At 46.7% G+C, this 20,399-nt stretch overlaps 1 protein-coding gene across 5 annotated transcripts in view; it reads right to left on the bottom strand.

Moving 5' to 3' along the window:
* Window positions 1-19,646, bottom strand: part of LOC123061186 (light-mediated development protein DET1) — a 31,064-nt gene extending 11,418 nt beyond the window's left edge. For all 5 annotated transcript variants that reach the window (XM_044484133.1, XM_044484134.1, XM_044484137.1 and 2 more), the window contains exons 1-8: window positions 19,427-19,646; window positions 17,665-18,089; window positions 17,314-17,542; window positions 16,744-16,839; window positions 3,525-3,593; window positions 3,059-3,115; window positions 2,890-2,970; window positions 2,641-2,805 (exon numbers count right to left, since the gene is read on the bottom strand). In XM_044484133.1, the coding sequence (XP_044340068.1) occupies window positions 2,641-2,805; window positions 2,890-2,970; window positions 3,059-3,115; window positions 3,525-3,593; window positions 16,744-16,839; window positions 17,314-17,542; window positions 17,665-18,089; window positions 19,427-19,507 (1,203 nt within the window). In that variant the 5' untranslated portion in view covers window positions 19,508-19,646. The remainder of the gene's footprint in view (window positions 1-2,640; window positions 2,806-2,889; window positions 2,971-3,058; window positions 3,116-3,524; window positions 3,594-16,743; window positions 16,840-17,313; window positions 17,543-17,664; window positions 18,090-19,426) is intronic.
* Between the last annotated feature and the right edge of the window lie 753 nt (window positions 19,647-20,399).

Below are 20,399 nucleotides of genomic sequence, written 5' to 3'. Positions count from 1 at the left end.
GCAAGGCGCTCAGCATGCGCAAGCAAAAGCTATCGACGTACAAGGAGTTCATCGCCGTCATGATGGTCGTCGATAAATGGCACGCCTACCTTCAGCAAGGACCGTTCACCATCATCACAGATCACAAGAGTTTATGCAATCTTCAAGATCAACGGCTAGCTACCGGTTTGCAACGAAAGGCCATGGCGAAACTGGTAGGCCCCCAGTTCAAGTTCTGGTACCGTCGCGGCAGCGACAACGGTGCCGCTGACGCGCTGAACCTCGACGCACTCTCGATCTGCCAACCCGCATGGGTGCAAGAGGTGGCCAACTCCTACGCCACGGACGCCGATGCACAGGAGCGCTTGGCGCGTCTGGCAATCATCAGCCCCGACGACGACGGGTTCGAACTCTACAAGGGGCTCATTCGCAAGCAAGATCGGTTGTGGATTGGCAAGAACACGACACTACGCACCAAGATCATCAGCGCCTTGCACGACAGCGCGGTAGGTGGTCACTCCGGCACTACTGCCACCTACCAGCGCATCAAGAAGCTCTTCGTGTGGGAGGGCCTGAAGGGCGATGTCGCGGATTGCGTGCGTCAATGCCAAGTTTGTCAACACGCCAAGCACGAGCAAAGCAAGACGGCGGGTACGCTGGCCCCGCTGCCCGTACAAACAGCACCACGGCGCGACCTCGCCATAGATTTCGTGGAGGGCTTGCCATCATCAGAAGGCTTCGACTCGATCATGGTAGTCGTGGACAGGCTCACCAAGTCCGCGCACTTCATCCTGCTCCGGCATCCTTTCAAAGCACTGCAAGTGACCAAGGTCTTCTGGGATCACGTCGTCAAGCTCCACGGCATTTCGAGGTCCATCGTCTCCGACCGCGACCGCGTCTTCACCAGCGCGCTCTAGTGGGAGCTCTTCGCCAACGCGGGCACCAAGTTGCTCTACTCCACGGCGTACCACCCGCAGACGGACGGCCAGAGCGAGAGGGTCAACCAATGCATGGAGATGTACCTGCGATGCGCGGTGCATGATGAGCCCTGGCAATGGAGGCGCTAGCTACCCACAGCGGAGTTCTGGTACAATTCGTCCTTTCACTCGTCCATCACATGCTCTCCGTTCAAGGCGCTCTACGGAGTCGATCCCAACCTTGGCGCCATGGCACTCTGGGACGACAAGTCTACGCCGGTCATCGACGGCGAGCCCTGGGACTGGGGAGTACACGGCGCGTCTGCGCGAGCACATTCTGGGCGCCCAGCACCGTTTCAAGAAGCAGGCCAATCAAAACCACACTGAGCGTTCCTTCGAAGTTGGAGACTCCGTCCTCCTCAAGCTTCAACCATATGCGCAGTCGTCCGTCCCAACCGTCCCTGTGCCAAGCTGGCATACAAGTTCTTCGGGCTGTTCACGGTGCTCGACAAGATTGGAAAGTTGGCATACAAATTGGAGCTCCCGGCGGACAGCAAGATCCACCCCGTCTTTCACGTGTCGCAGCTCAAGCCGTTCACCCCCAACTACACGCCGGTCTTCTCCGAGCTCCCGCGGCCGCCAGATCTCGCTGGCCACGATAACGAGCCTGTGGAGATTGTGGAGCGACACATGGTCAAGCACGGCAACAGTGCTCTCATGTAGATCAAGGTCCGTTGGACGAACGACAACACATTGACAACCTGGGAGGACTACAAAACTCTCCGTCGCCGCTTTCCACAAGCTCTAGTGCGGGACGAACCTCCGGGCGACGACATCGAGCAACACGCATCTTCTGAAGAGGACGCCCGTTCTAAAGGAGGGGGGAATGTCACACCTGCATCACCAGTGGTTGATGCGGTGGACGTGTGAAGATGGGACCCCCGCTGCCATGTGGCATGGGCCCACCCGCGTGTGTGAGTGGCTGGGTATATAGTCAGCTGTAGCCAGTAGCAAGGCATGCGTGATTTGTATCTGAACTGGATTCCTCGCCTACTCTCTGTATCTCATCTTCCTTGGCAAGAAACCCTTCTTCCAAGCCCGATCTCATCCCCTTCCCTTCCCCGATCCAGATCCGAGCAATTGGGTCTGTGACGGTATGGGTTTCTAACATTTTCACAAGCATACCACGTCATCTGGAACTGCATGTAAGTTGGTATATATAACTGAAAAGGCATGACAAGCACCAGAAAATAAGCTTAAAGATAAAACAAAGTTTGCTTTTTCTTAGTTGATTCACTAAACCTGAAACAAATTGGACTTCTAGTACTACTAGAACTGACAGCATGCTCAGGGAAGCTAACCTGGAAGGCTAAAACTCAATTTCTAGCCCTACATTATTTGGAATTCTCCACATTATATCCAAGAAAATCTCCTTATTATGCAATTAATTCTGAACATACATATCCAAGAAAACTGTTTTTTATATTGCATGTCATGTATGTTATATCCAAGAAAACCTCTTTCTTACAACATATGTGGAAATTGTGCATGCTATTACTAGAATACGTTGAAACATTTCAGTAGAGTCGACAATAAGAGCATCATTCTTGGAAATAAAGAGACCATTAGGGCCGCAACATGCACAAGTCCTCGCATCTTGTCGAGGCATTTGAATGGAACAGATCAATAGAATGGTTCACCAAAAATGCATCATAGTTCATACAACTTGCGTTAACAGCATTACCTGTGAGGAGCTGCTTGCTTTATTTTTAATGGTGCGAAGTTGATCAAGAGCATGAACACTATTGGAATGCGACGAGATAAATTTCTCATGTGAAGAATTTTGAGGATTTGCATGGAAATGATCATAATAATGTTCAAACAATGAATACAGCTCCTCCGAAGAATTCTGCTGACAAATTATGTATTATGTTCAAACACAAGGGAAAATATATCCAATAACTTGAACAGCATCTCTGATGATCATAGATACCTGATAGAGTGAGACAATATCTGTCGTCTCCATGTTGTACACAGCAAAGAATGCTAGGTTTTGATCAGTGCTTCGAGTAACCTAAAGAAATATATTAGAGTGTCTGCAATTAAATGGTGACAAGATGCGAATAAAATACTGGTAAGATGTCAGGAGAAAATAGATTTACCCCTCCATCGACACTACCAAACTTGATAAATAGGTGACGGCGATCCAAAAACTGTACCTGTTCCACTATCATGTTATAAACACCTCTTGCAAAAATTATTTAGCAGGAAACAATGTGTTCAGTTAACAGCATAGTCCCCGTAAATACTTAGGTTACTGATAGCTAGCTAAAATGAACAACAAAAACTGTAAGTGAAGAATATAAAACTTCAATCTAACATAAAAAAATGAAGGGATGACAGTCGGAGAAAAAAAAATCTCACATAAAAGACTGCAGAGAAGGCATAAGACTTCCAAAGTAAACCAGCCAAAACCAGGAACAAAAAGGAGACAAAACATAGGCTAGCCAATACTTAAGAATAACCAGAAGAGAGAAGAAAGAAAGAACCAAGGCAAAAGAAAAACAGAGCAAAATCCTACTGCTATTATGATTCATTTAAGCTAGTCTTGAAAGTATCTATAGATACCTTCCATATGATAAGATCCACATAGTCTTGAAAGTGAAAATAAAATTTCTTCTTCAGATGCTGGACCCTCTGCAAACAAAAAATACAATTTCAAACAAGTAGAGACAAAACACTTTTCCTTCACAAGAAAGACCACACGACCAAGAAAGAAGGGAGAATAAGCAATTAAGCATAAGTTTGTTTCAACAATTCAAAAGATGCAAGATTAACTGTACACAATAATGACAGGGAGTGCGAATATTTCAGCAGTGGATGCAATAAATTAGAGATGATTTTAAGCATCATAATTGACGTTGTTAGAGTACTATACATATAGCCATGTAGTCTTTTATATTTACCCCATTGTATAAGGGGTTTCCTGCATCTTTATCTTTACCTAATAATAAAGGACGGAGGCTTTCATAGTTCTCCATCCGTCATCCCTTCCGTTAATTTCTGTGTCAAGCGCAAAGATCAATGACTCAGATCTATTACCTATTATTACAATGTATGCCACCGCCAAGCGACAAAACGGTTCGTTCGTTCTTTCTTCCTTTCTTTCCTTACTAAGTCTTTTTCTGCCACATCCCACGCACGACGCAGCCCATGCTGCCTAAAAAAACTCTCGATCCCCTCCTCTTCCTCTACCTACCATCGCCGCCACTGTTGACTAGATCGAGGTGCTAGCGGCCCGATGCACCTGGCGGCTACCGGATCCGTCCCCCCTTCGGATCCACTAGCTCAACGCTCTCCGCCACCACTGTCACAACCCGATCATGGAATGGATCGAGATCGGACAAATCACCTGAGTACCTTGGTAGTTTGGGATAATTCGAGGAGAATTAGGGTGAGGAATCAGACAAGGGGCTGAGGAACAAGAGAACCGGGGGTGAGAAAGCTTCAGAATTCATTCATCTGCAACCTGAATCTCTTTGGTGTTACAACGTGATACATATACTCCTGCTAGGCCCACACACAGATAACCCTTGGCCCATCTTGTAGCCCACACACAGGTACAAACCACATGGCAACAGCCCATACAGGGGGTGTTACACTCTCCCTCCCTTGAAAATCGGCTTGCCCCCAAGCCGATGATGATCAAGCTTGAATTCTGAATACCTCCAATCTCATCTAAGTGAAGAGCTAGTCCTCCTGGGTCATATGGCAGTAGCATATGCGTGCACCTGATCAGCTCATTGGGAGATGGCACTAATTCAGTTTCAAATGGAACTGTAGTTGAAAAGTGGGGCATGTTGTTCACACACAAGATAAATCTAAACCAACTTGAGGTCCCTTCCTTGACAGCAAGCAGGCGAGTGCAAGTTTTGGTCTCTCCCTTCACGGGCTCCCCAATGCGAATGATACAAACAAGCAGCTGGTTAGTAGAATGGCGCCACAACATGGCTGCAGTCTCTATGGTGCCTTGAGATCGATTCATCTCAAAACTGAGCCCTCCTAAGAACATCTGCACATGCGTATATATTGTGATCTGTGGTGTCCGCTCATGAATTGCTCTTCGATCAGACGAAAACCACCACGGAAAAAGTGAGCATTGGGTCCCAGAAGAATATATCTCAGTTCTGCTGGTGCGAAGAAATACAAGGAACTGAAGGGGTAAGTGGCTAGCTGAACGATCTCGAGAGAACTCAAGTGTTATCATCCAAAAGTTTAGTTCGAACATGGCTTGAGCAATATTTTCTGGAGGAAGCATCATGTAGTTCTCAGCTTGCTGCATTTTAGAGAGAGGCCACTTTGGAAACCAGAATAGAGTCGATGGTAGTATCACAACCATGTGTCCCAAATAACCAAGTTGCATATCACGGTCCAGCCAACAATAAATTTCAGATAAGTTGAGAATGCGTGTATGCAAGATGTTGCCACTAGATGATACCATCTTGCCACTAGATGATACCCAAGTTCCAAGGATAAATTGCAAAATCCCAGGGTCCCATTGCCTTCCTGAAAAATATAATATGTCCTCTTGTACGTGCAAGTTAGAGCACCAAAAGTGCCGAACACTGCAGTCACTTGAATCAAAATGGAATTTCCCTTGTCCCACAGCTGTAGATATTCAAATACAGTCACAACAAAGTTTGTATTGCCCAGGTGCACTACTGTACCAGCGCACACACCCGGTTTTCCCAAGAAGTAGCAAGGTAGAAGAATAAAGTGTCGAATTCCAGGATCCTGTTGTGTTGCAGCTGAAAGCTCAAGTCCATGACCAAGATAATCTTTCACATCAGGAACAAATAAGCATGAGACCCATGTGGTTGAAAGAAACTTAATAGCGCTGAGGCACTGAACATCAAAGAATCCTGGGTCCCATAGTCTGGTAGCTGAACTTGTTACCATACGAAGCACCCATTGTTCCAAATTTTGAATTGCGAAGATGGAACTTGAATCCCCTATCAGAGAGCTCCATCGAGACAAGCTGGTAACTAGAAACACCGGAACCCATATCTTCAATGGCAAGTGAAAGGGAATAATGGGGTGAAGTACTCCTATAAACAATGCTCTTCCTTCTGTATACAGTGATGTTACTCTTCTTTTGTTAACAAAGGGTTCACAGGGTTGAGAAACATCCAAGAGGGTCTCAACTTGAAGTGTCACATAGCGAACAAGGAGAACCAGGTAAGCGGAATTAACGGCACCATTTCCATGTTGCCAAACTGTAACTTCCGCTAGGAATTCTTCAAATACAGAGGGTGATCTCCAAGTACACTTCCATTGGGCACTATCCTCCATAGAAGAGTCAAGAGACCATAAGAAGAATAGTTGTAGAACAACTTGGCAATTATTTCAGGACTTTAACTCCTCTCAAGGTGAACTGAGCACAAGTGAGCATAGCTTCACATCCTTCGCCGCGATCAGAAGGTTCAGCTGAAGCTAGAAGACAATAAAGATGAACCTGTTGCACAAGATAAAAATGCCATTCAATAGTCATCGGTTCAGTGTACTCGTCGAATAGGAGGTCCGTGGACAAAAGTGCAGCTTCCCAATTAAGCATTGAAGTGAAAACCTCACTGGTAGCACGAAACTGGATGTAAGCTTCAAAAATTGTACGGGCGAGCTGCACATATTTATTATGCGTGCACCATTTCTTAAGCATCTGGAATAGATCATTCTGCTTTAAGTGATCTTGTCGCCATGAGTTAAGTAAAGGAAGCGAAAAATGTTGTGCACCAATGGACAAATGTCAACTTCATGAGTCATATGCCAAATAGCCATGCATGCCTCACGTGAAGCTGTATTGGTATGCTTGCTGAAGAACGAAGGCCGCGGTGCTGGTCGGATCACCTGTCCTTGTGCCTTCCGACCCATTATCAGATCCGACATGAGCACGACTGTCAACACATAAGCAGCATCGACAGAGCTTTTGAACAAACAACTGGTGCGTATCATCGCGATGAGCTTAAAGTCAGGAATCACTCTCTGTGGTGGGGCTGGTATACTCCATAGGATCATGGACACTGACATGGGGTCGTAGTCATCTCTACCATGGGCCAGGTCACCCGTCGAGCAGATGGCGGGCGTTGGTGCAGTGACATGGTCGGTGTCGATGTCGAGGTCCTCGTCGCACACGGCAGGGGAGGCAAGCACAACAGGTGCAGCGACATGGGCGTTGTCAATGTCAAGGTCCTCGCCGCACACGGCAGGGGAGGCAAGCACGACAGGTGCAGCGACATGGACGGTGTCGTCGTAATCCGGGCACTCTGTCAAGCACATGGTCGGTGTCGGAGCAGTAAGCTTGCTCGCATCGATGCCGCGGTCCTGTACTCCATGGCCGTAGCCATCGCCACACTCCTCGGCGCATATCGACTCATCCTGCATGATCTCTTCCTCCCTTATCCGAGCAAGACACGATGCTCTGGTGATGCTAGACGGCGATTGCGACTGCATGACTGCTTGAATATCCTTGTGCAGCCCCTCGATGTACTGGTGGACGAAGCACTTGATGCTTAGGTTGGGGTTGATATCCAGTACGTGTTGTACGCATTCCCGGAACGCCGTCGTGTACTCGGCCACGGTTGTGGTCTGCTTCTGATCGAGCAGCGAGCACAAGTGCAGGTTGTACTCCGGTGACACGTCCTGGATGTCGAGGAGGCAGGCACGCTCATAGATGCACCGACCATGCATGGCGAGAGCCCGTGCTGCCGCGCTTCTTGATCGAAGTTGAACCACCGCCTCCACATGGTTGACTCTCTGGTACACAGAGATCTTCACCACGCCATACACTGTAAACACCTGCTGCAACGTCTCCTCATTGATCGAGTAGTACACATGGTGCACAGTGACGCGGAGAACACCGCCGGTGAACACCACTTGCTTGCTCGACATTTCGTCGAACACCTGTTAGGCAGGAAGTGGCAGGTGATTGTTTTCTTGTCTATGTGCTGAGGATTTGAATGTCGTTGTCGCTCCACTCCAAGCCGATCCAACCTAGCCCAGGGATTTTGTGCGATTCACGGAAGCAAACCGCACCCAGGGCAATGGATGTTACGAATCTGGCCGAGAGAGTTGAGGAACACACAGCGGAAGCAAAATTTCGAGGAAATTTTGGGGCTCTGATTACCAAATTGTCATGACCCAATCGTGGAATGGATCGAGATCGGACAGATCACCTGAGTGCCTTGGTAGTTTGAGATAATTCGAGGAGAATTAGGGTGAGGAATCAGACAAGGGGCTGAGGAACAAGAGAACCGAAGGTGAGAAAGCTTCAGAGTTCATTCATCTACAACCTAAATCCCTTTGGTGTTACAACGTGATACATATACTCCTACTACGCCCACACACAGATAACCCTTGGCCCATCTTGTAGCCCACACACAGGTACAAACCACATGGCGACAGCCCATACAGGGGGTGTTACAACCGCCATGTCCAGGTGTCCCTTGGCGTTCGGCCGTCCCCATACGGTGGCATCATGTCGGCGCCCCACGTCCAGGTCTACACTCTTCGCCGTCGGCAGCCTCCACCATGTCACCACCTCCTTGCTGCCAGACGAGACATCCTCTGCATCATAGTCATCTTGGTTGCCAGTGAAAGCCTGCTCTTTCTCCTATGGGATCGATTTCACCTTCATCTTGCTCTGCCACGGGTGGATCTTCAGTCCCCTGGCATATGTGTTGTCCGTTCTATACTCCCACCGGCTGGCCGGCTGTGTGTGTGTCGTGGGTGGCTTGACGTGCGCGCTCTATTGGCATAGGAAGCGGGCAGTTGCAGCAGGGGAAAAGCTGTTGGCTACTTGCAGAGGAGGATTAGGATTGTATAGCACAATCAGGAGAGCTCGTTTGATTTGTTTTGGTCTAGATTAGTCAAACCGTGAATTGATATTTGTTTCTTGGTACAGGAGCTTCAAGGCAACAGGGGCAATAGGCTTTGACAACAACACATTCAATGAGTTTCTTCCCGAATCTGAAACTATTTGGCTCTAAGTTGTAATCCCCTTGAGAAAGTTAAGAGTATTTATGGACTGGTTTATGGATGTTGCAAATTTGATTGCAGCAGGAGAGCTCGTTTGATTTGCCAGTGAAAGCCTGCTCTTTCTCCTATGGGATCGATTTCACCTTCATCTTGCTCTGCCACGGGTGGATCTTCAGTCCCCTGGCATATGTGTTGTCCGTTCTATACTCCCACCGGCTGGCCGGCTGTGTGTGTGTCGTGGGTGGCTTGACGTGCGCGCTCTATTGGCATAGGAAGCGGGCAGTTGCAGCAGGGGAAAAGCTGTTGGCTACTTGCAGAGGAGGATTAGGATTGTATAGCACAATCAGGAGAGCTCGTTTGATTTGTTTTGGTCTAGATTAGTCAAACCGTGAATTGATATTTGTTTCTTGGTACAGGAGCTTCAAGGCAACAGGGGCAATAGGCTTTGACAACAACACATTCAATGAGTTTCTTCCCGAATCTGAAACTATTTGGCTCTAAGTTGTAATCCCCTTGAGAAAGTTAAGAGTATTTATGGACTGGTTTATGGATGTTGCAAATTTGATTGCAGCAGGGACCTGCAAAGAAAATGCAGTGCTCACCGTTGATAGATATATTCAGGGCAACATCAAACTTCAGTGAGAATGAACATGACCAGGCAGGGAGCTTCATGCATCATTGGATCTGAGAATTGTTTACTACTGTGAATTGTTTATGTTTCTTGGAGACACTAACCGTAGCTTCTTATTAGTGACCATGGTGGAAGAGCTATATTGCTGTGCCTTTCTTGGATTCAGGTTCTTCTATTCCAAATGGCTGCTTGTCATCCGCGAGCGCAGTGAGCAGTGCCTGCTGGAGTCGTAGCGCAGGACTCCTGCTACCCGCAGGAGTAATATTTACCGAGGAGGCTCAACTTGGCCGACCCTGCTGGCTGCGCCCGGTACACACTCACGCGCATCAACGGCAATCCGCACACGTATGCCGCGTCAGAGGCGTTGCTGCGTCTCATCGCCGAGCTGCACCAGTCCAACAACTCAGACCTATGAGCACATGTTCACACGCAAGTCCGCGCCTGACTGCCTTGGCCAGCTCATGGCCATCGCAGACACTGTCATCTTCCAAGGTTGATTGATGTGGCGCTCTGGATCATAGCTACACGTAGGAGGTATTTCTAGCGCCTGATTTCTCAAAAGTTTCAGAGGTTCTAGACATTACTTCTTGTTTTATACTTTGTCTGAATTGAGTTTTCATTCTCGTTTTTCAAAAGTTAGTTGTATCCAACAACAACATAATACATGCTCACTAGGATGTTTTCTTTTGAATTTTTAGACATTACTTGTGAAAGCAGTAGCAACTGAGTGCTCATTACATGTTCTTAGCGTAAAAGGTCCGGAACTTGCTCACTAAACTTTCTTAGTGTAAAAAGTCTAGAACTGATAAACATGGAGTATGTTGGAGAATCAGAGAAGAATATCAGGGACATCTTTGAGAAGGTATATCCATCTGCACAAGCCATATAATTGCCATGAAATATCCACATATACTCAGATAATCAGTATTCACCATCAATTTTAGGCTAGATCAGCACGCCCATGAGTAATTTTCTTCGATGAGCTTGATTCCCTTGCTCCTGCACGAGTGTCCTCTGCAGATTCTGGAGATGTGATGGACATGGTTTCTCAGGTATAATGAACCTCATCAATGAGGTGGTGACTGTGTCTCAGTTTTCAATGTTTAAATGTTAGAGTAAACTAATTCAGTTTCCCTTTTTCTGTCTTTACTAGCACAAATGCTGACAGAGATGCATATGTTTGGCATTTTATCAGTAACATAAACTTGTGCTAGCTTGCAGCACTACATTTTGTGATTGTGTAGTATCCACACCACTACTGATTGTCTATGCTCTTGCCTGAGAGCACGTGTTGTGCTTTGTATCATATCGTCTAACAAAGATGTAAACTCTGCAAGTAGAAACAGACTTTAGCACTGTGATCCAGTATGTATTAAGTATGGATTAGTATTTGGTATGCTTGCAAATGCTTATTTATTGCTTGCACCAGAGATACCAACAAGTTACTATTGAAAATTCAAATATACTGTCAGGAAAATGTAAAAACACACACGCACTGGTCTCAACTAGCTCTGCCCTGCTGTCACCGCCCTCCCCTAAGAGCATTCAACCCCACGGCAGAGCTGGTTCTGCACCCCGAGCACTCAACCCTACGACGGAGCTGGTTCTGCATACTGTCATTTTCTCCCGTTGCAATGCACAGGCTCAAATCAACTTTGTTTGCCGGTGCAGTTTAGCAGCGCATGTTCTCATGATCGCATCTGTTGTTTATTCCACCAAAGAAACATGTACGCAGTTTTTGGATTTATCTTGGAAGTTCATGAGATATTGTTGGAATCGCGCGATCATGAACTTGATGCCATATCCAAGAAAGGTGAGGCTGCTTCGGGAGGGCGTGCATGAGCCGTACTTTGGTGAGCGGCAGTCACGCCAATTGATTAGCCGCATTTTGATTTGTATCACTACCACCGGCTTGATCTGCGGAGCCGTACTAAGTTTTGGATTAATATTGTTCTTTGTCAATGTGAACAAATTGTATTACCCTGTTGCTGAGTGGTTTCTCGATAGATCTCAGTTCGCTTCCAATGGGCAGATGATATTTTTTGTAGTAATATGTGTTGAACGGAAATGTGTATATCATTTGGTGATTTGTTAACAAATTTAGATTTCTGTTGGAAATAATTATGTTTCATCTACTATACTCCAAATTTGAAGGTTGATGTTATACAAATTTTACCGAATTAACACAAATATTGGTTGAGAACATTTTCATTATGTAACAGTGCACGAACATCAGGAAGCAATTTGTGGAAGGCAGCCTTCAAGTCTAGCTCGACAAGATTACTTTTTTAAGTTATAAATGTTCTCTTGTACCGGTGTGGTTCAATGGCAATGCGGTGACCGAATCCATCGCCTTGACCGCGTCAAGACGTGTTATGACAAGGTGAACGGCCTACGTCCGTGACGGCGGAAATGAGGATCCCTACGAGACAAATGGATTACCTTCTTCAAGTGGATGAAGCAGATTATGTGTGGTGATGGGTTGTGATGTTGTTATTTTTCTCCCGTTGTGCACAGGAATGTTTGCTAGTATTTCCTACACCTGTACATGTATATATACTGGCCTATGGCCCCATTGGAATATAAGATGCATATTCCTAACATGGTATTAGAGCCCTAGGGTTTTTTTTTCGCACGCCGCAACTCATGCTCGATCCCGTCGTGTGCCGCCGCTTCTTCTCTGAACGGCTGCCGCTGTGTTCCTCTCCTCCCGATCCACCGCAGACTACGCCATGCCACCTCATCACGCGCCGCCCCGCCCCGCTCATCTACGCCCGAAGGCCTCCACGCGCCAGGTCACTGCTCCCTCACGGGAGCTTCATCTGGGCGCGCGTGTTCTGCTCAAAGCCTGGCCTGATTCCGTGACACCCATCCGCCCATGGAGTGTGCCTGCACATGACTTGTGCTTTGCTCACCTGCTGCTTCTGCACCACCCGTGAAGGGTGTGACGTGTGTTCACGCTCGTGCACTTGCCTAGACAAATTCTGCTGAAGCCTCCTGTGTCGTTGTGATCTGCTCTGCTCCGCAGCTGCCTGCTAACCCGGCTGTCTTAGCTTGGCTGTTGGGTCTTCGCGAGTAGAGAGAGAGAGAGAGAGAGATGTTTTCCTTGGGTACGCATGTCCCTTGCTGCCCGTCTCCTGACAGTGTTCCCTTCACTACTTCCGTCTCGCACATGCGCCGTTCCTCGGTGCTTGATGCTCGTCCACCTGTGACGTCGACCCCTTTGGCGTCTTCTACAGGTTATGTTGGTCGCTCTTCAATGACTCCTCTCTCAACCTCCGCACATTGTGATTGTCGTTCTACACCGACTCCTCTCACGACTTCAACCAGTGCTTGTCGCTTTACATCGACTCCTCTTGCGACTTTCCCCGACAGTGTTGGTGTATATGGCTCCATGGACTACACCTCGCACACGCGTCTTCCCTTAGCACTTGGTGCTTGTCTGCATACGGCCTCATCTCCTTCGTCAGCATTTGCGGACACTACTGGTCATGCTACACCGCCGCTTCCAGAGGTGGTGGTGGCTGCTCCTTTCCCGGTGCTACTACGTCGCCTAATCCGGATGTGTACTTCACTGAGCAGGAGATTGCGTGACTTCGCAACCTGCTGGCTACCTCCGGCTCTCTATTGTCGAGTGCGTCTACGCCGACCTCTTCAGTTGAGCTCTTGACTGAGCAGGAGATTACATGACTTCGATGCCTGCTACCTGCATCTTCCGTTCTCCATCGACAGGTTCTGCTAGTTCTGCTACCGACTCTTCTAGCATTGTGAGACCACCTTCTACACATGCAGGTACATCTCCGTGTGACTCATGATTCATCCACCTTGTCATCCATTCGATCTCTCGACTCTTGTTCATGTTATTATTGCCGATGGTACTTCTCTCCCGCTTACTAGCCGAGGCGTTCTTAGCACTTCATCTTTTCATGTTCCTGATGTTGCTCATGTTCCTCGACTTACCATGCAGCTCCTTTTTGGTGGTCAGATTGTTGACTCTGGTTATAGGGTCATTCTCGACTTTGACTCCTGGACTGTCACACTGGTGCTCTCCTTGGTGCTGGCCCTCGACACCGTGACTCCCAGGGTCTTTGGGAGCTTGACTGGCTTCACCTTCCCTCCACTGCCACCGCTGCCAGTCTTTCCGCCTCTGTTGCCTTGTCTACCAGATCTTTTCAGCAGTGGCATCATCGCCTTGGTCACTTGTGTGGCTCTCGTCTCTCATCTTTAGTTCGACGTGGTCTTCTTGGACCCGTCTCCGACGGTGTCTTTAGACTACCGGGATTGTCGTCTTGGTAAACAGGTCCGGTTACCTTACCGTCATAGCGACACTGTATCTCAGCGTCCTTTCGACCTTGTTCACTCTGATGTCTGGGGTCCGGCTCCCTTTGCCTCGAAAGGGGGTCATCGCTACTATATCATCTTCATAGATGATTTCTCTCGCCACACCTGGATATATTTCATGTCTTCTCATAATGAGGTCTTATCTATCTATAAGTGTTTTGCTGCCATGGTTCACACTCAATTCTCTATGACTATTCATGTGCTTCGTGTTGACTCTGCTGGAGAGTATATCTCCAAGATGTTGCGTGCAGTTCCTGCAGAGCAGGGTACTCTTACTTAGTTTTCTTGTCCTGGTGCTCATGCTCGGAATGGTGTGGCTGAGCGCAAGCATCGTCACCTTGAGACGGCCCGTGCGATGATGAGCGTCGCCTCTCTTTCGCCTCACTTTTGGGCTGAGGCTGTCTCCACTTCCACCTATCTCATCAACCTTCAGCCGTCCACTGCTCTGTAGGGTGGCGTCCCTTTCGAACGTCTCTTTGGTCATTCTCCTGATTACTCGGCGCTTCGTTTGTTTGATTGTGTTTGCTATGTTCTTCCCGCCCCTCGTGAACGCACCAAACTCTCTACTCAGTCTGTTGAGTGTGTCTTCTTAGGTTATAGCGATGAGCATAAGGGCTATCGTTGTTGGGATCCTGTCGGTCGTTGGATGCGTATTTCTCAGGATGTAACTTTTGATGAGTCGCGTCCCATCTACCCGCGTCCATCTTCCTCGGCCTTTTCAGTAGAGGATATATCTTTCCTCACTTTCCCTGACACGCTTATCACTCCAATTAAGCCCTTGCCCGTCCGTCCTACACCCCCGCTTCTCCAACTGTTGCAGATCCGGCGCCACCATCACCCATGGTTTCCTCACCTCGCTTGTCATAGGATTCTGCACCTTCGCCTCTCTTGGTGAATCCTACTGGTATTCTTCCATCTTTTACGCAATATTATACTCGTCATCTGCAAAATATGGATGCGTCTACTGATGTGCCACCTTCCTTATCTCAGCCTACTTATGGGTTGCATCCTTGCCCGCTTCCGCCTGTTGATCGCCTTGGTTTTCCACGCGCTGGTGGTGTTGTTTTGAGCCGACTTCTTATCGTCAAGTTGTTGTTCATCCCGAATGGCAGTTTGCGATGGCAGAGGAGCTTGCTGCTCTTGAGCGCACCGACACATGGGATCTTGTTTCTCTTCCTCCCGGTGTTCGCCCCATCACTTGTAAGTGGGTCTACAAGGTTAAGACTCACTTTGATGGTTCTCTTGAGCCAAAGCTCGTCTAGTGGCTTGTGGCTTTCAGCAGGAGCATGGTCGTGATTACGATGAGATTTTTGCTCTTGTGGCCCATATGACCACTGTTCGCACACTTCTTGCCATGGCCTTTGTTCGCCACTGGTTTGTGTCTCGGCTTGATGTTAAGAATGCCTTTCTTAATGGTGAGTTGCATGAAGCGGTTTACATGCAGCCCCCACCTGGGTATTTTGTTCCTGATGGCATGGTATGCCGTCTTCGTCGCTCTCTCTATGGCCTTAAGCAAGCCCCTCGCGCTTGGTTTGAGCGTTTTGCCTCTGTGGCGACCGCCAATGGTTTTTCAGCGAGTGCTCATGATCCAGCGTTGTTTGTCCATCTTTCTACTCTTGATCGGACTCTTCTTCTTCTCTACGTTGATGACATGATTATCACTGGCAATATATTGTCTTTGTGAAGGCTCGTCTTAGTGAGCAGTTTCTTATGTCAGATCTTGGCCCTCTTCGCTATTTTCTTGGGATAGAGGTCTCTTCTACCTCAGATGGCTTTTTTATTTCCCAGGAGAAGTATATCAGGATCTTCTTGCTCGTGCTGCTCTTACTGATGAGCACATTGTTGAGACTCCCATCGAGCTCAATGTCCACCTCCGTATACTGATGGTGACCGCTAGTCTGATCCGACGCGTTACCATCATATTGTTGGGAGTCTTGTCTATGTAGTTGTCGCTCATCCAGATCTCTTAACCAATCCATATTCTGAGTCAATTTGTCTCTGATCCCACTTCGATTCACTATAGTCACCTCCTTCGTGTTCTCCGATATCTTCGAGGCACGATCTCTCATCGTCTGTTCTTTCCTCGCTCCAATTCCTTACGGCTTGAGGCCTATTCGAATGCTACCTGGACTAGTGATCCCTCAAATCGCCGTTCATGTTCTGCTTACCGTGTTTTTCTTGGTGGTTCTCTCATTGCCTGGAAGACGAAGAAACGGACTGCAGTTTCCCGTTCGAGTGCAGAGATTGAGTCGCAAGCTATGGCTCTTTTGACTGGAGAGGTGACTTGGTTACGATGGTTACTTCAGGACTTTGGTGTTTCTGTCACTACACCGACTCTGCTATTGTTTGATAGTACAGGTGCTATTAGCATTGCACATGACCCTGTGAAGCATGAGCTCACCAAGCATATTGGTGTTCATGCTTTCTATGTGCGCGTTGGTGTGCAGGATCAGCTTATTGCTCTTCAGTATGTGCCTTCCGAGTTACAGTTGGCGGATTTATTTACGAAGGCCCGGACTAGAGTGCAGCATGGCTTCTATCTCTCCAAACTCAGTGTTGTTCATCCACCATGAATTTGAGGGAGGGTGTTAAGAGTACTGTACATATAGCCATGTAGTCTTTTATATTTACCCCATTGTATAAGGGGTTTCCTGAATATTTCCTACACCTGTACATGTATATATACCAGCCTATGGCCCCGTGAGAATACAAGTTGCATATTCCTAACAGACGTGAGGATTCAAAATATTGAGATCAACCTGGGAATAACTAAGCGAGTAAGAATGCAAAGCACGGATCAAGATCACATAGCAAATGAATGTGTAAGATAGCTAAGTAGCTAACCAAAGCCTGATCAGGTTCCTCATTCCAAGTCTTCCGAAAAATAAATGATAGCAACCGTTGCTTGATGCTAGGAAGAAAAGAATTCCCTTGTGCAGCCTGCAAGCATAAACTCCATTATCAATTTCGTAGTTCACAAGTTCAATACCAGAAAATTTCCAATTAATCTTGTTCAAGGATGACAGATTGCAGACATGAAGGTTTGCTACAGCCTCCAAAGGCTATTTGCTGTATAGAAGTGATGTGGGTAAAACAAGACTATTTTCAGACAACAATTAGAGAGGATGACCGAAAGAATATCAAACAATAATTTCAAAATTCGATAGTAAACCAGAGATTTATAATGATATTCCCAGATAAACTAAAATTATATGTCTCACTAAACCATGTGGTATGTTGCACACATGTTCCAAAAGTGATTGTATAACTGAGAACATGTTAACAAAGGTACGTCAAGACAGGCTAATAGGTAGATGCTGCGAACCGGAAGAAACAAATATGTGAAAATGAATGCAACCCGTGTACAGACTGCAGACCCAGCAATCTTGAAAAAATACAAAGATTTGCATGTACCTGGCCATGTGAATAAAGAAATAGTTCATCGTCTTCCCGGCAAAATGCACCAATTCTCCGTACCTCAACAAGGCTGCCTGAATCTCGGATTTGTAGGACATGTATTGTTTGATATCGTAGAGAGACAATGCAAACCAGATCCTCATACAAGTAAGCACCAATACTATGAGCCAAATTGATAAAATCATTGCAGAAAGCTTTCTCGTCTAGTATTGCACCATCTTCTAGCCTAATAACAAAAATACAGATGTGCTAATCCACCCAAATGTAGGAAAGCATGGTTACAGAATATATTTTAGTTTGAGTTAAAAGCTGCATTCTTCCTAAATCAGAACAAATAGATAACTGTACCTCACAAGATAGAAAGTTATTTTCTCAATTGATGGTACCCCGTGAATTGCACCGTCAGTGGCACTTGAGTCATTACTTTGTGCAGTTGACGTTGCAAATAAGCCATATTGATGGCACTCCATGTAAAGGAAAAAGTCCTTACAAATGTACTCATTGCTGGATGCAAGTGAGATTGAGTAGAGCTGCTTAAAGAAACTGTCAAATCTCTCTGCATTGGCCGGAAGATCATGAGAATCACATTCTTCATGGCATGAAAACGTTAACCAGATGGGACGGTACACAATCAAATCTTGGTGGTTTCGACTAAAGGCCACAAGATACTTGCCATCATCAGTGAACTTGCGAAACGAATAATCTGGGCAATCTATGTCGTATATAGTGTAACTTGGAACCAAATTCTCATAGAATTGTCTGACAGTATTAACCTGTCAACAATGGAAAAGGGAAGGAGAAGAAAAACCACTTAGATCTTCTTAAGTTGCATAATAAAAAGGTTGCAGAAATTTGCTCCCATCACAAGTTCATAACCAAGACTCAATATAAAGAGCATGCTAGAACACCAAAGCATGTGAGTTCCAATAGTTATTACAGGAAGACAACACACATTGGTCATCAAAAAATATACAGCAACAAGTGTGAATTATGTCTACCTAAAAGAAAGATATGAGCCTACATTCTTGAACTTTAACTTTTGACAGTTACACTCCCCATCTTGGGTAATGAATATCCTTATCTAAAAGTATTGCCACAGCATCAAGTGTGCAGATTTTGTGCATGTTTCATCTATCCTAGATTATGGACACAGGCAATAACAAATTCATCAATGTTGCATGTATTTTTATTTTCAATCTCACACACTAGCCAATTGTTTACTTGTTTGCTCATGCTTGATAGGTGTTCTGCACTACATAACAACTCACCAAAAAAAATCTCAATTCAGAAATCCCAAGGATTTTGCTGCATTATTCCTCACACTCAGTTTCAAGCTTGACATCCTACACCATTGTTTTGTTTTCTGAACCATAAACTAGTTAACTAAACTACTTGACATAGATAATTGTCTAAGTCATAGGGATAAGATAATCTTGCATCGCCCTGTTGTACAAATTATCCTAAAATTGTTAAGGTGATAGGTGGAATGTTGTCAGTTCACTCCGACCATTGACTACTTCATTTGACCTCTCTTTTTTTTTGTGACATTTCACTGCTTATGAGCTACTCCTCCGTTCCTAAATATAAGGCCTTTTAGAGATTCCAATATGGACTACATACGGAGCAAAATGAGTGAATTTACACTCTAAAATATGTCTATATACATCCGTATGTACTAGTCCTTATTGAAATCTCTAAAAGGGCTTATATTTAGAAATGGAGGGAGTACTAGTTATTCACAAGGCTGACATTGTCGCATTAATATTTTACCATGTATGGCTGAATACCAGGAGTGTCATTAGCTCTAGACTCTAGATATCTCTGGCAAATATCTTAGCCACAGTTCCCATACTACAGCACAGACAGGAGTACCATAGTCAACAGTACAACCCCAAAAATGGGGCCTCACCCCACCCCAAAACCCCCCACAGGCCACAAAGGCTAATCACGTGTAGCAACGGCAACCACAGCGACACCACCCTCTGCCCGCCCTAACGCCAGGAAAGCAGCCGCATTCGACCGCCCTCCGCGTGCCCACAGTCGCAAGAGCACTACGCCTATCACCGATTCTGAGGGTTAGCGAGGCGGGAGGAAGGAGGAAGAAGCGTACGGTTGCGCCGGGGCGCGGAGAGAGGAACTGGCGGTCGAACACCCTGGAGGCAAGGTTGCCGCTGCGGAAGAAGCCCACCATCACTGCACCACCCGTGGCCGCCGCCGGCGCCGAAGCATCGCACGCGCCGGGGAGGGTGGGGGTTGGGGTTGGGCGGTGGGGATTATTACTTTTTTCCGCTGGTGTGGATGTGAGAGGGTGGGAAGGGGATTTTTGCTTCTGATGATCAGTATTTATTTATTTATATCTATGTCTATATCAATATAAAAAGAATCAAATGGGCAGATCTAAATCATCTCGATTGTCAAATCATGTTATCTAGCGGTTCAAATCACTTCAATGTTGAGCATCATACATGTTTAACGCTCTAATTACCCACCACTATCATTGGTTATAAACACGTTTTGACTCAACGTTGTATCTTCAAATCTGTTATGTAATTAATATCCTACCATTTTTATCTTACCAAATACCAACATGCAACAGATATATCTTACCTAATGTAACGTGCAACTAATATCCTACTTAATATAAACGTACATTGCACATAAAAGGAGGATCGGGTTGTATATTTGCCATTTAGAGCATCTGCGCTAGGCTCCCAGAACAGTCAGAGTATCACTTTTTTAGACCCGACGGTGAAAAAATGTTTCACTCACGTTCTTAAAGACTTGTTTTTTGCTGGATTTGACTAAAATTAGCCCCGGCGATCTTACCCCAAACCCAGCCCCTTGAGGGGCAGCTGGGGAAGCCGGGGTCATCTTTTTGCCCCGTGTGGCCCACCTGCCGCCACATCTCCTCTCACATTCTCTCCTCCCGTCGCTTTCTCCTCACAGAGCCCCATCTTCTCTCTCCCCATCCACTTCTCTTTCCCCGTGCCAGCTTCGCCCGCGTCCCGGCCGCCCGACCCCGCCTCGATGCCTCCCCGCCGCAGCTCCGGCCCGCAGCGTCGCCCTGCCTCCCACGCCGCCCC

This window comes from Triticum aestivum, chromosome 3A (genome assembly GCF_018294505.1).
Source record: "Triticum aestivum cultivar Chinese Spring chromosome 3A, IWGSC CS RefSeq v2.1, whole genome shotgun sequence".
Lineage (NCBI taxonomy): Eukaryota > Viridiplantae > Streptophyta > Magnoliopsida > Poales > Poaceae > Triticum > Triticum aestivum.
This window is presented reverse-complemented; position numbering and strand designations above follow the sequence as displayed.